Source organism: Pogoniulus pusillus, chromosome 12, assembly GCF_015220805.1.
Source record: "Pogoniulus pusillus isolate bPogPus1 chromosome 12, bPogPus1.pri, whole genome shotgun sequence".
NCBI lineage: Eukaryota > Metazoa > Chordata > Aves > Piciformes > Lybiidae > Pogoniulus > Pogoniulus pusillus.
In genome coordinates this window covers 16,049,007-16,064,076 of record NC_087275.1, presented here as the reverse complement: position 1 = coordinate 16,064,076, position 15,070 = coordinate 16,049,007, and the positions used below count along the sequence as shown (strand labels likewise).

General features: G+C 39.2%; 1 protein-coding gene across 9 annotated transcripts in view; it reads left to right on the top strand.

Moving 5' to 3' along the window:
- SYNJ1 (synaptojanin 1) overlaps positions 1–15,070 on the top strand; it is a 69,401-nt gene that overhangs the window by 35,907 nt on the left and 18,424 nt on the right. For all 9 annotated transcript variants that reach the window (XM_064152426.1, XM_064152429.1, XM_064152425.1 and 6 more), the window contains 11 exons: positions 542–733; positions 862–946; positions 2,667–2,807; positions 3,173–3,365; positions 4,650–4,808; positions 6,440–6,596; positions 8,608–8,725; positions 8,835–9,050; positions 10,187–10,265; positions 11,235–11,397; positions 14,066–14,272. In XM_064152426.1, the coding sequence (XP_064008496.1) occupies positions 542–733; positions 862–946; positions 2,667–2,807; positions 3,173–3,365; positions 4,650–4,808; positions 6,440–6,596; positions 8,608–8,725; positions 8,835–9,050; positions 10,187–10,265; positions 11,235–11,397; positions 14,066–14,272 (1,710 nt within the window). The remainder of the gene's footprint in view (positions 1–541; positions 734–861; positions 947–2,666; positions 2,808–3,172; positions 3,366–4,649; positions 4,809–6,439; positions 6,597–8,607; positions 8,726–8,834; positions 9,051–10,186; positions 10,266–11,234; positions 11,398–14,065; positions 14,273–15,070) is intronic.

Below are 15,070 nucleotides of genomic sequence, written 5' to 3'. Positions count from 1 at the left end.
TTAGAAATTCAGCTGAACTAAAAAATAATTCTGATTTGTGGCTTAAATAGACATACTCTAATATGATAAAATAACATCCTGTATCTATTTTAGTAAATGTAGTATGAGTCATTTTTGCACTTAGAGAAATTAACATATTTGTAAGTGGGCTTTGTAATGGAGATTGAATTTCATAAAAGTCATGTGTGAAAATGAGGTAGATGTATTTGTTGGCGTGTATGCAAAATAATTGTTTCCATGGGGAATTACAGATAGTGTGAAAGAATGACAAATATTTATAAAACATATTTTCTCTGTTTCTTTTATATGTTATTTATATGACTTTGAACAAATTACTGCTGTCTTTCAGTCAGCATTCTACCCAGACAAATAATATGCCCATAAAGGCACTTTGCCTTGTGAAAAGCTACATTCGTTTTGCTTTCACAGTTTAACTTCCTATGCATGAATTCCTTGCCATTTTGTAAAGGGAAGGATCTCATTGCAGAAGCATCCTCTATAAAAAATAATGCCTTTTCAAATGTTTGTTTTTTTTTTGCAGCATCTGTAAAAGTGCTAAAGAATATGTGTGAAAACTTTTATAAGTATGCAAAGCCGAAAAAAATCAGAGTCTGCGTCGGGACTTGGAACGTCAACGGTGGGAAGCAGTTTCGAAGTATTGCCTTCAGAAACCAGACCCTCACTGACTGGCTTCTAGATGCACCAAAGATAGCTGGTATACATGAATTCCAAGGTAGGAGTTGCATTCTGTCAATGTTTCCTTGAAAGCTCTTGGGTTTTTTGTAGTGCAGATCATAAACTTTAAAATAGGTATACGAGGTCTTGGTTCTTAAATGAGCTGTCTTTGCTGTTTACACGCAGATCGCAAAAGCAAACCTGTAGATATATTTGCTATTGGATTTGAAGAAATGGTGGAGTTAAATGCAGGAAACATTGTAAATGCCAGGTAGGTGATAGAATCTTCACAGTATTATTTTTCTGGATTTTTTTTTCCTGTTTTGTAATGGGTGGGATTAGTCTGGATTAATTTTTGACTGTATTCTAGTGCTCTGCCAGTTTCTGTGCCAGGATTGCAGACGTCATCTCAGCTTTCTCTAGTAAAACTCTGATCGCTTAGGTCATGTATAGTGTTATCTGAAGGATCCAAACAGTCAGTACTTGGCCATGTTTTGGATTGTACCTTCGGCAGTGTGATGGTTTGGGTGTTCCCTGCCCCCGCCCCAACTTTTTGAAGTTACCCAGTCTAGTCTCAGCCGGGCTCTGGGAATATAAATGAAGCTATTTGTTTTCAGCTAGCACAATATACAAGCAGATATTTACAGTATATACAGTTATATACAGAAATGTGCAAGGTAAAAGGTAATACAGAAACACAACAGCCCTCCCAGAAACCTGAGTCCCCAGGAGGGGCTCTCAACCACCCCTCACCTTCCCCCTGCCCCTCTCAACCTTACCCCAGTCCCAGGGAAGAATAGAGGTTCAGCCAAGAGGTTAAGAAGCAAAGGTGAGTGGAAAGTGAGGTTAGGGAGCTGCAGCTCAGTCAGAAGCCTAAGGCAGAGTGAGTGAAATAAAGGCGAGAGTGTTATCTAATGTTTCCTTTCTTCTTCAGCAAGACTCTGAGGACAGTAGACATCACCATTGTTTTCCTTTCACAGCCTGTGATCTAGTTCTTCTCACCAAAACATTCTACTCTGCTTCAAACTAGCACAGGCAGCCCTTTAGTTTTCTTCTTCATTTAATGCTTCAAAGGAATTGAGTGTTTGTAGTGTTCTTTAGTCTCTGCACCTTCCTAGTGCTGGTAACAGCAAGCCTTGTGAAATGCCTTCAGAGAGCGTGAATTGTTGGTGTGCCTGTATAGAGCGTCTTGGATCTGATTTTGATCTGGATACAGCAAGGCTGTCTTCCATACTGTCAGTATCCAATGTCATTCCATGCATTAGGCACTTATTATTGTGGAGTTTGGAGTGAATTATGAAAATCTATTTTTACCAATAATAAAGTCTTTTTGTAGTCCTAGGAGTGTACTCACTTTGTCCATTGTTTTCTCTTTCTGTTCTACATGTCTCTTGCTGTTCAGCAAGCTTTTACCTCATTGGGAGAAGGGCCTTAGGCCTGTAACACTGTTACCCTTTGCACAGGCTGGTGCCTTGTGGACAAAGTGGTAGTACATCATCCCCTAATTTCACACTATGTCTAGTGAAATGCTGTTTCCAGGTCTGGTATTCTTAATTTATTTCCAGTGCTACTTCTGAAAGCCATAGTTTGTTAGATCTCCAAGGAAGTTTGTTTTTGGTCTAAGACCATAGACAACTCTGTTTTCCAGTATCAGCTGAACTCAAGACTAGGAAGCAACTTCCTAGAAATGTTCTTAGATTTTGCTCCTCTGGTCCAAGCCTCAGAAACACTAGTAAGATAGACAACATTAGGATCCATGAGCTATGATGTTGTGAAGCAGCATTTTGAGGCTGAATTTGAAATTATCGGCTGTGTCCCTATGTTAGGAGGCATTTGGACACTATTCACAACTTGGTTTTGGCTTGTTATTACAAGGTTTAGTTAAGATGAAGTATGAAGTTCATATGACGTTTATTCAACTCAATCAGCACTTGAGATACCTACTTAATTTGATTTAATTTTAAAATTGGCACTTTTAACCTCACTACTAGCACAACCAATCAGAAGCTCTGGGCTGCTGAACTGCAGAAGACTATATCAAGAGATTGCAAGTATGTGCTGCTGGCTTCTGAACAGTTGGTGGGCGTCTGCCTTTTTGTGTTCATCAGGCCCCAGCATGCTCCCTTTATCAGGTCAGTGAACACACAGCTATGCCCAAGTTGGGTCACCACCAGTTTGCTTTATTTTGAAGCTAACATACAAGTGTACTAAGAAGCATATGGGGCTTGAAAAGAGGTGTTCCATCTCCTGGGGAACTTCTGCTTAAATTCTTTCACCTTAGATTTTCAATAGCCTCGTTGTTTGCCAAGACAGATTGAAAAGCTGAAGTGTTTTACTGCTACCTGCTCATTATTTGAACAGCCCAGTGGCCTTACTGCTGAAAGGACAGTGTGAAAATATTCTCTTACCAACATAATGTCATACTCATATTTAAAGCTGTTAAATTCTCTGCCATTGCATTTGAAAGTTTAATAGTGGTTTTTTTTAACTCTTTTAGGGATGTTGCTGTTGATACTGTAAAGACTGGCATGGGAGGAGCCACTGGTAACAAAGGTGCAGTAGCAATTCGGATGTTGTTTCATACATCCAGTCTTTGCTTTGTCTGCAGTCATTTTGCTGCAGGGCAATCACAAGTTAAAGAGAGAAACGAAGACTTCGTAGAAATAGCTCGCAAGCTTGGCTTTCCAATGGTAAGCAACAGTGTTCAAATCTCATAAGGAAAGAGAAGTCAAACACATTGAGCTTCAGCAGTGTCATCTAAAAGATCTGTTTATTGTTTTTTCTTCTCTCCAGATTCCCTCAGAAATCAATTTTCCTTGTGTTAGAGGTCTCAGAGATAATTAAGTTCCTAACAGTTTTATTAAAGTAGGTGACTGCAGAGGAAATAGACCTTTCCAGTGCAAGGACTGCTGGAGATGATGAAGCATGAATTCACTTGCATTAGATATCGAGTATTTAGTATAGGAAAGAGACCTTATGGATTCTTGACGTGCAGCAGAGCTTCTATAGGCTGCAGAGTTAATCAGCTATGAGGAAAAAAAATCCATGGGAAGCAGCACTATTTTCAATACATAAGAATGATTTTTGCCATTCTTAATTTCTTGTTTACTCTTTTTTCTCAAGTTGGATGGTACAGTTCTGTACTATATTCTCATAAAGGATTATCGGATACCAAGTAAATGCTCAGTGCTTTTGTCAGTGCAACAAAATACTTCCTTGGGACTTAAAACTGTTTTAAATTTTGTAGTCAAACTCCCCTTTGTTAGTTTCTATGGTGCCATGCAAGAGTCTGACAGGCTTTTTTTAGTTTCTAATTCGTCCCCATAGTCATGTTTCATGGTTTTCATGAAAGTACTGTACTCTTGTCATCCCTAGGAACAATTTCTACATGCTGCTGTTATAATCTGACAGTGTATCTACTTTGATTTACTTAAAGGCAATGATAAAAACAAAAAAGAGGGAAGTAAAAGCTTTCACTTTAAAACCTAGGCTTTATTTGAACTAACAGAGACCACCTGCCTCTCCCTAGCCATGAAAATTGTATGCAGCTGAAAAGTCTTCAATTAAGTCTGGGTAACAAATCTGTTTATTATCCAATTTGTTGGGATGTTGTGCCAGAAGATCTCAGGGGTAGCATTTTGTTCTCATCTGTAACCTCTTTGTGACACAGATAGTCATCATCTTAGAGCAGACTTCTAAAGCAGGAGTAGAAAGATAAAGAAATTTAGAATCCAATTCAGTTGATTCCTGTTTCTTTAAGAAATGCAAACTTCTTTCATATTTTATGTGTGTGAATATCATACAGTTGGCTATGGTGGTCTAACCATATAAACACTAAATGCTAACACATATTTCAGTTGTCCTCATCAGCTAGAAATTGTGCACATTTTCAGTTAAAACCTGAACTTCTGCACCTGGAAGGAATAAATTTGTCACCTGATTAATTTTAACTTCATTGTATTATTGTTTTGCAGGGCAGGATGCTCTTTTCCCATGACTACATCTTTTGGTGTGGTGACTTCAATTACCGAATAGATCTTCCAAATGAGGAGGTTAAGGACCTAATACGACAACAGAACTGGGATGCCCTTATAGCAGGAGACCAACTTATCAATCAGAAGAATTCTGGACAGGTACCTTAAAAAGTGTTAGCATACTTTATTTTTCTTCTTTTCTTTCAACTCTTTTCTTTGGTATCTCTGTAAATCTATATCCTCAGCAGGTTTTACTTACCACTTTATCCAATTAATGGTATGGAGGGATGGGCAATAGCAACTTTTAGTAAGTTATAACCTAGAGAGGCAGCAATATAAATACAGAGACTAGCTGTAGGAGTAAGTTTTTTCTTTGTCTTGGAAAAGAAAGAAAACCTTATCATCACTTCAGAATATTGTGCTGGAATTTGCTTTTGTAATATTTTTTCCTTTTTTATCTGGTGCAGCTATGTTAGAAAATATTTCTAGGTGTTACTTTGGTAGTGTTACTGTCTAACTTGCTGCAGTGATAGGTTACTGGCATTCTGTTGGAAAAATTAATAGTCCAAACAGTACCTTGATGCTTACAAAGGAAAAAGGCATGGAATAACAAAGTCTGAAGAAAGCTTCAGTTTTTAGAGTTTCTTGGGAGGTAGAACATAACAATTAAAGGAATATTTGTAATGACTGAGATTTGGTGTGAAAATGAGTATTGTGCCTTTCCAGCTGCATGTCAGAATGTTGAAGACAGTCCTGTTTGTTTTGTGTGCTTGCCAGCCCTTTGATCATAAGCAGTATTTTCAGAAATCGTTATCTTCCTTTCATGCTGGTGTCTTGTGCACCAGAACAGGAAGAAAAACACTAGATTATTGAAATGTATTATTTTATAAGCTGGTTCCTAGAGAAAGAGATACACGTGTTCAAATGGGCAAACAGTGTAATTGTCTGTTAATTTGATGAAAACAAGGGGGATGTAGAGATTTTGGGGATCCTTACTGCAGTTATAAAGCTGGAAAAAACTATGAAAACTACTCTACTGTGAAAGACTCAAAATAGTTTGGACAGGGAGAAAAAAGGATAGTATTGCACTGTTGGAGTAGTATCCCATTACTAGAAAGTGGCTAGCTGCACAGCAGAGGGTCATCACCTGGCTGACAAGGGTAGCTCCAACAGCTGTTGCATGGGGCTGTTAAGCAGTCTAGCTGCTGTTCAGAAAAGGTGTTTACATAGCAACTTTCTAAATAAAAGTAGTTTAAGAAATTACCAATGGTAAAGAAACTCATATAGTCTCTTAAGTTGTGGGTCTTTGACATAGATCTTCTGACACTGATTTTTATATTGATCAGATTTCAGTTTATATTTCCCACAATTTAATGCCTTAACCACTGTTGGTTTTTTTTTCCTCCTTAACTCCTATTTATTGGTGGGGCATCTTGTGTCAATTTGGAGGAATGTTTTGCATGTTCAGATAAGTACATTAAGATATAAACCTTAATTCCCAACTTCTGTGAACACGTGAGCAGCTAACTAATTGACGTGCTGTGGACAGCATTTCTGTCTAGAATGACCTCAAGTTATGAATGACATTGGAGGAACAGTAGGTTGTTCACAAACCTGGGTTTAAAGATACAAATGTTGGCATTCTTCTGATCTTTCTGGGTCGTTTCTCCCTCCCCAGAGACGTGTATACAAGTTTCCACTGTTAGAAAACAGAATTCTGATTAGTTTCAAGCTGTTTCCCATCTGTTTCTATCTTCTGACATGACACAGAGCTGCTTTGTTTCTTACAGATTTTCAGGGGGTTTTTGGAAGGGAAAATAAATTTCGCTCCTACATATAAGTATGATCTTTTCTCTGATGACTATGACACCAGCGAAAAATGCCGCACACCAGCATGGACAGATCGCATTCTTTGGAGAAGAAGAAAATGGCCTTTTGACCGATCAGGTCTGAGTTCTTCCTTAGATTATTTAACACAGTCTTCTAAGAGGCTCACAGAATCCATTTAGTGATACTCAGAGTACCAGTGTTTGTGAGCTGACTTTTTATGAAACAAAAAGCTTATAACAGCCTCTGCAGTAAATTCAATGACACTGACAGCATTGTGGCCGAGAAGGCCACGCACATCCTGGCCTGTATTGGGAACTGTGGTAAGTGGGACCAGGGAAGGGATTGTCCCTCTGTATTCTGTGGTCTGGATGATCAGGTAGTGAGGTGAATTTGCACCTGCTTGAAGGAAAGAAGTCAGAGAGTTGTGGTCAATGGGATGGAGTCTAGTTGGAGGCCTATAACTAGCGGAGTCCCACAGGAGTCTGTACTGGGACCAGTTTTGTTCACTATATTCAACAGTGACCCGAATGAGGGCACAGAGTGCACTGTCAGCAAATTTTCTGATGACACAACTGGGTGCAGTGTCACAGAAGGCTGTGCTGCCATTCATTGACACTTGGTGAGGCTGGAGGGTTGGGCAGGAAGAAATTGAATGAAATTCAACAAGGACAAGTGTAGAGTCTTGCACCTGAGAAAGAACAATCCTAGGTACTAGTATAGGTTGGGGACTGACTTACTGGGAGGCAACAAAGGGGAAAAGGATTTGGGGGTCCTAGTTGATGAGCCAGCAATGTGCACTCATGGCCAACAGAGGTAATGGCAATGCCATTCTGGGGTGTATTAGAAGGGGTATGGCTGGTAGGTCGAAAGAGGTTCTCCTGCCCCTCTGGTCTGCCCTGGTGAGGCTGTGTCTGAAGTATTTTGTCCAGTCGTGGGCCCCTCAGTTCAACAGTGACATAGAACTGCTTGAGAGAGTCCAGTGCAGAGCCACAAAGATAGTTAAGGGAATGGAGCACCTCTTTTACAAGGAGAGACTTTATAAATATGTAAAGGATGAGTGCCAGAAGGATGGAGCTAGGCTCTGCTTGGTGATGCCCAGTGACAGGACGAAGGACAGAGGGTAGAAGTTGAGTCATAGGAAGTTCCATGAAAACATGAGGAGGATTTTTTTTGCTGTGAGGGTGACAGAAGACTGGAACTGGCTTCCCAGGTGGTTGTGGAGTCCCATCTGGAGATATTCAAAACCCATCTGGACATGTCCCTGTGTGATCTGGAGATCCTGCTCTGGCAAGAAGGTTAAACTGGATGATCTTTTGAAGTCCCTGACAGTCTGTGATTCTGTGATTTAGCACTGGGGAGGTTACACTTTGAATACTGTGTTCAATTCTGGGGCATTCACTACAAGAAAGACATTGGATCCAGAGGAGGGAAATGAAACTGGCAAAGGGCCCCAAGAACAGGTTTTATGAGGAGCTGCTGAGGAAACTGGTGTTGTCTAGTCCAAAGAAAAGGGGTTGAAGGGACACCTTATATCTTGGTATAACTGCCTGAAAGGAGGTTGTAGTGACGTGAGTCTCTTCTCAGTAGCAAGTCACAGGACAAGAGGAAGTGACCTCAGGTTGCACCACAGGAGGTTCAAGTTGGATATTTGAAGAAATTTCTTTATTGAAAAGGTTGGCAAACACTGGAATAGGCTCCCCAGTGAGGTGGTTGAATCTCCATGCCTGAGAGTTTTTAAAAGACATATAGATGTGGTGCTAAGGGTTTAGCACCACAGAATGGTTAGAAATTACCTCTAGAGATCTAGTCCAATGCCCTGTGCCAAAGCTGGGGTGATCCAAAGCAGGATCACCGAAGGCAGGCTGCACAGGAATGCATCCAGACTTGGCAGAGCTAGATAAGAGTTGAGCTTGATGATCTTAAAGGTGTTTTCCAGCCAGGAGGATCAAGGATGAGATAACCAGTCACTGATAGTTCAGTAGTTCCAAAGAAACAGCTGGGTTTTTTTTTCTGTAAAACATTGGGGTTTGGTTTACTTTCTTTTTTAGCTTTTTATAATGTTTTTAAAGTGTGTGCTTGGCAATTACTGTGTTTCTACCTCTTTTGTTTTCATTAATACTGAATGTAGCTGAAGACCTGGATCTACTGAATGCTAGTTTCCACAGTGACAGTAATGTCCCTTATACATGGAATCCTGGTACTTTGTTGCACTATGGAAGAGCAGAGCTTAAAACGTCTGATCACAGGTTCAGATTTGTTTTATATCTTACTTACCAATCATTACGATTTAACAGTTATGATTTGTTGCTCAGATGCTCTGCTTACAAGTTTTTCTTGTGTGTTCTTTTTTTGAAGGCCTGTGGTTGCATTAATTGACATTGATATATTTGAAATTGAAGCAGAAGAGAGGCAAAAGGTTTATAAGGAGGTGATCGCAACACAGGGACCACCTGATGGTACTGTAATGGTCTCCATCAGAAGTTCTTCAGCAGAAGAAAACTATTTTGATGATAATTTGATTGATGACCTTCTTCAAAAATTTGCAAGCTATGGTGAAGTTATACTTATAAGGTTAAAAATATTTTTTTACTCTTAATCTCTATTCCTCTTCATTGTCCCCCCCTTAGTTCCTGAATAAAGTTACTATCTTGGCATACATTTCAGTTACAATCTGCTTTGGTTTTAGGCCTCAACACAAGGGGGAACTTCTTCACTGTAAGGGTCACAGAGCACTGGAACAGGCTCCCCAGGGAGGTCGTGGAGTCTCCTTCTCTGGAGACTTTCAAGGCCTGTCTGGATGTGTTCCTCTGTGATCTGTGTTAGATAGTATTGTCCTGCTCCAGCAGGGGGGTTGGACTTGATGATCATTTTGGGTCCCTTCCAACCCCTAACATCTTATGATCCTATGATTTAGATTCCAACTTTCATTCCAGCTTACAGTTGAAAATTAGTTTTACATACCTGTATGTCTCAGTTTTCAGACTTAATTTTTCCAGAGACTCTGTCTCAAAAATAGAGTAGCATACTGACTTTGTCAGAAATCATTCTGACCAAAAATGTGCTATTTCTGTAACTTTTCACCAATTTTGTGTCCTAAAATCAGATTAGTAGTTTTCAATTAACTGGAGAGGATCCCTGTGAATATTCTGTTTTCACTAAGCTGTTAATTGAACTATATTTTGTCTAGGGATGTTTTGGTTTGGTTTGCTGTTTGGCTGTTGGTTGGGTGTGGGATTTTTTGTCTGAGTGTGGGAGTGTTTCCTTGTTTGTAGGGGTTTCTTGGTTTTCTTTTTTTGTTTGGGTTTTTTTTGTGTATGTGTTTTGTCGTTGCTGTTTGTTTGGTTTTGGATTTATTTCTAGAAGACTAGGAGCATTGTTCCAAGTCCCCAGTGTGATTTAACGTGCAGCATCTAATAGAGATATTTGACCTGTTGCCACACAGTTACTACTGAATGTGTTAATTGTAGTCCAAAATTTTCAGGAGGACCATGCTTTCTTTGTGTGGTATTTACCTGATTCTCTTTGGCTTTATTTTTCCTGTCATTGCAAGGATACATTCAGTTAAAGCTTGTTAGCCATCTACATATATTTAATGAACTTAAAAATTAAGTCTTTTCCATCAAGTGACACATTGAAAACCCTCTGAGATTCAAAAATTGGTAGCTAGGATGAAGTATTTTAAATATTGTTTGCAATGGGCTTTGCAGGTTTGTGGAAGACAAGATGTGGGTAACGTTTCTGGAAGGAAGCTCTGCTTTGAATGTTATGAATTTGAATGGTACCGAGGTAATGTAAAAATTATTGAACTTCTGTACAGCAAGAAAAAAAATCCAACTTGTGAGTGGGTTGAGATTGTATTTGGTTGATTTTAATGCTTGAAAGTTTTTCATGTAACAGTGTAGCACAGAATATATTTTTTTTTTCTTTTTTACACTTTTGATAGCCACACAACATTATGTTGCATTTCAAAAGGCAGCTGAGAGAATTAGTAACTTTATTTATAGAAGGACTGTTAGAGAAATGATGATCCCATATCATGGAGCATCTTCATCAAATGAGGGATTTCTAATTGATTTTTAAATGATTTAAAAAGCAGAGTTTTCACCTTTAGTTTGTAGTTTTAGTATATTTATAGCCTGCATATATTTATATTTTACAGTCCAGCACTTTTTTACTATACTGTCAAAATTTCAGCTCTCCTTAACTTCTGTACAGCCACTATTAGATCTTTGTGCAAATGTCAATTCTCATGTTCCAGTTTTCACTGATCTTTGTTCTTGTCAAGACTTAGGTTCAGCAACATGATGTTTGCAGATGGATCATTGCATCTACTGAGAGTTTCACTTGTGGTCCATGCAGGATAGGGCCTCAGTGTCATGTGTCAGTTTGCAGAATGAAAGCCTGCTGTTTTGCCAGTCTGTAAAAATAACTTTATTAACATCATTTAAAAGCAAATGTGTTTTTCTTCTCTCAGAATAGTCAGAAGCTTTCCTATTAATTGAGAAGGAAACCCAAGCTGTTAGATTTTCCTTAGGAAATATTTAGTAGTTGTAATTAACAGTTTAAACTACATTAATGTACTTGATTACTAAACCGAAGTGAAAAGCATAATTATTGTTGTGATGTGTCACTGTTATTGTTTAGTCCCAGAACTCTGATAACATTATTTGTGATATTTTCAGTTGGGTTTTTTTCCAGTCTAGCTAGAATGCTGAATTTTAATTTTCTTATTCATACTTCTTTTTGGCAATTCAGCTACTGGGAAGAACTATTAACATAAGCCTGAAAAATCCAGATTGGATTAGAACTTTGGAAGATGAAATGAATCTAGAGAAGATTAATATTGGGCTGCCATCATCAACAAGTTCCACTTTGCTTTGTGAAGATGCTGAGGTTACTGCAGACTATGATATGGAAGGTTTGTGGAAATAGAGTTTTCCTCATCATGAAATGCTTACAGTCCTCAATGTGGTTAATTTAATGCATGCATCAGTAATTTGATTTAATAGATTTATGCTCTTCTAAACCAGATCAATTAGAAATCACATGATTTCCAACAGCTCAACAACTTGTTGAGCAGTGTCAGTTTACACTGTAAGTTTTACTAGTTTCCTGACACTCTTTATATTCTTCACACTTTCTCCTGTGACCTACCCACTCAGGATGACATCCTTCAGGCAGCTTTGACAGTTCACAAAGACACCTTATAAGCAGGATAAGCACAACTTCAGATTGCAGAGCAATTATTTTTTTGCCAATACATGTAGCAGATTAGTAATGTTAATGAGCTCCCATGGTAAACACTGAAATTCTTACACCCCCAACTTCCCAAAAAGACACCAGGTGAGTCTTTGCCAGGCAGGCAAATATGAGTCAGACAAGGAAGTGTCCAGCTTTGTCATTCCTTGGAACAGACTGATCTTTGCCATTGATGAGCTGCTGTTTTCCAGTTCCCCAATTTTTGTTGGGTTTGTTTTTTCTCTGATGGGTTTTTGTATCTCTTCATGTCCTACTTTTCTAGCAGAATCCTCAAGTCACTGAATGTCACCTCTCTTGACCTGCTGGCCACACTTTTTTTTTTTTTTTAATGAAGCCTAGGATGTGACTGGCCTTCTGTGCTACAGAAAGCAAACTGCATCCTGGGCTTCAGCAGAAGAAGCATGGCCAGCAGGTCAACAGAGGTGATTCTGCCCATCTGCTCTGCTATGGTGAGGACTTACCTGGGGTTACTCTGTCCAGCAGTGGGGCCCCCAACACAAGAGAGACATGGACCTGGCTGGAGCGGGTCTAGAGGAGGGACATAAAGATGATCAGAGGCCTGGAGCACGTCTCCTTTGAAGAGAGGCTGAAAGAATTGGGGCTGTTCAGCCTGGAGAAGAGAAGGCTCTGGATAGACCTTACAGATACATTTCTATATCTGAAGGGGACATACAGGAAGGCTGGGGAAGGTCTGTTTAGGACAAAGTGCAGTGTTTTTAAACTGGAGCAGGGTAGATTGAGGTTGGACATAAAGTAGTTCTTTACAGTGATAGTGGTAAAATTCTGGAACAGATTGCCCAGGCAAGTGGCTGAGGTCCCATGCCTGAAGACATTCAAGATCAGACTGGATGTGGCCCTCTGCAGCCTGATCTAGGTGGAGGTGTTCCTTCTCACTGCAACAGGGTTGGACAAGATGACTTTTGAGGGTCCCTTCCAACCCAGTGCAATCTGTGAATCACTGTTGCATTAACTGTGCCTCCACATTTTTGCTTTTTTTCACTTGCATGTTTCTAATCTATGTACTTTGTCACAGCTTCTTTTTAATTTTTACAAATGGCATGCTTCACCTCCTTCACCACATCAGAATGTATTCTTAGATCCTTGGCAAGGGGACCAGCTGTTTTTCAAAGAGCAGGGAAAAACCCACTACACTTTACCTGCTGACATTTCCCATGTGTATTCCATTTCCATATGTATTTCACAGGATTTTTTTTTGTCATTTCTTGAACAGATGTATTGTATAGATGTAATCATTTTATCCATAATGATTAAGTCTCAGTAGCTCACTTGCTTTGAATTTCTACCCAAACTCCTTAGTAACAAATACTATGTTGCAAAAGTTTCAAGAAAGGAGATGGCAGCTAGGTATTCTGGAATGAGTAGACCAAGGTTATTTTGTACAGGTGTTTCATAAAGGAAAACACGTTTTGGTAAGGGTACAGGTACAGGAAACTTGTAAGAAAAGTTGGAATTTCAGTGTCATAAGATGCTTTGCCTGTTTTCCAGTGCAGGTAGGAAACAGGACTTGTAACAATTTGGACACCTGTATGATTGGTTGATTTTAATAACAGTCTTATGTGAAGTGGTACAATTCCCTTAAAAGGAGACATCTCAAATCCCACAAATTCTGGTATCGAAGAGCTACAATTAGTAGCCTAGTCACTCTGTTACTGCTGAGCAGTGCATAGAAGCTGAAACTTCTGCATGTCATTCATGTACCTGAACAGAGAGAAGCCTGTGAGTTATGGAAGACAGGATTACTGTGATTTCCTTGGAGTCTGATGGAATAATTGTCTGTTGTAGGCATTTTTAAAATCAACACTGTTCTAAAGTTGCAGTTTAGTTTTCAAAGGCACATCCATGCTGAACTTTTTTTCTTTTATAAACATCACATTTTCAAGTAGCATGACAAATCTTGAAATCCCCTGCCCAGCTTTCAGAAGGCTGCTAAGTGAAGCTTGACATCTACTGCAAACCAGGGAAATAATTCTTTGCCAAGGTCTTCTTTGTAAAGCAGATTGTTTCATAGATGAAGCAGCATTGCAGTCACCACAGCATCATAATTACCTATGACATCTATAATATATATTGTGCATTTGATGTATTTTCAGCTGGTTTGAATACCTATCTATTCTTCATGTGTAATTTTATGACACAAGAGTCATACTTTGGTCGTTGAGCATTGTAATTGCTTGGAACTTGACGTTTTGCAGCAGATCTCATGCTTAGAGTCAGTTCATAATTTCCTCACTTTTAATAATATTTAACTGTTGTTCCTTTATTTTACATGCCTTTTTTTTTTATGGGGGGTGGGTTTTGTTATTTAGGGGACATTGATGACTATAGTGCTGAAGTAGAAGAAATCCTTCCTCAGCACCTACAGCCAACTTCAAGTTCTGGTCTTGGAACCTCCCCAAGCTCTTCACCACGTTCCAGTCCCTGTCAATCCCCTACGCTGTCAGATGGACCTACACTCCCAATGAGACCAAGCCGAGCACCCACAAAGACTCCTGGACCGCCTGTTTCTACACACGGTGTGTATTGCATTACTCATCTGCCTCTATTACAGCTGTAGGCCCAGTGGTAGAATACTAGCTTATATTTTTAGTAGAGATTTTAGGTTAATGTAAAAGGCTGTGTTGCAAAAAACTATCTAGCATTTTATGCATAAGCAGCCTTGGGCAATTCACCTCATTCTTTGTCTCTCAGTTTTTCGCATGGACAGTGGAAGAGCTTTGTTTTCCAGGTCTAATATTTAGTACACTGTTCCCTGGTCTACACTGTTGCAAACTCATTTACTCCACTTTTTTAGCATTTCCTCATGGAAGACACATCTCAGAAAGTTATGTGATAATAGCCTTTCTAAGTTGCTTAGTTGGAAACCTCTGTACAACAATTTTGTTGCAATGGGTCAATATAATCCTAGTTCACCTAGTCATACTCTTCAAATGCAGCCTATTTCAATTAATGCTCCTATCAAATTTGTAAACTGGATGTAGAAAATGAAAGCTTCTGTTTAAACTCAACTTCACTATGGACATTTAGAATTACAATGTTTTAGAATGGCTTCTGGAACTAAGTTTATGTCAGTGTAATTTGGAGTAACCTTACCAAGACTGCTAAGATGCCTTCAGAAATCTCCTTGTAACATTTGTTTCCAGAGCACTTAGTTCACATCTAAACTTGGAACTCTGCAATCTGTAAGTATGTTCAGGGTTCCATGAAGAGCATATACTGATGTATGTGTATGAGACAAAAATTTCAGTTTATGAGATCTGCTTCTTTGCACCATTGCTTTGTCCCTCTTGTTTTCCTTCTCTTGTATCATTTTT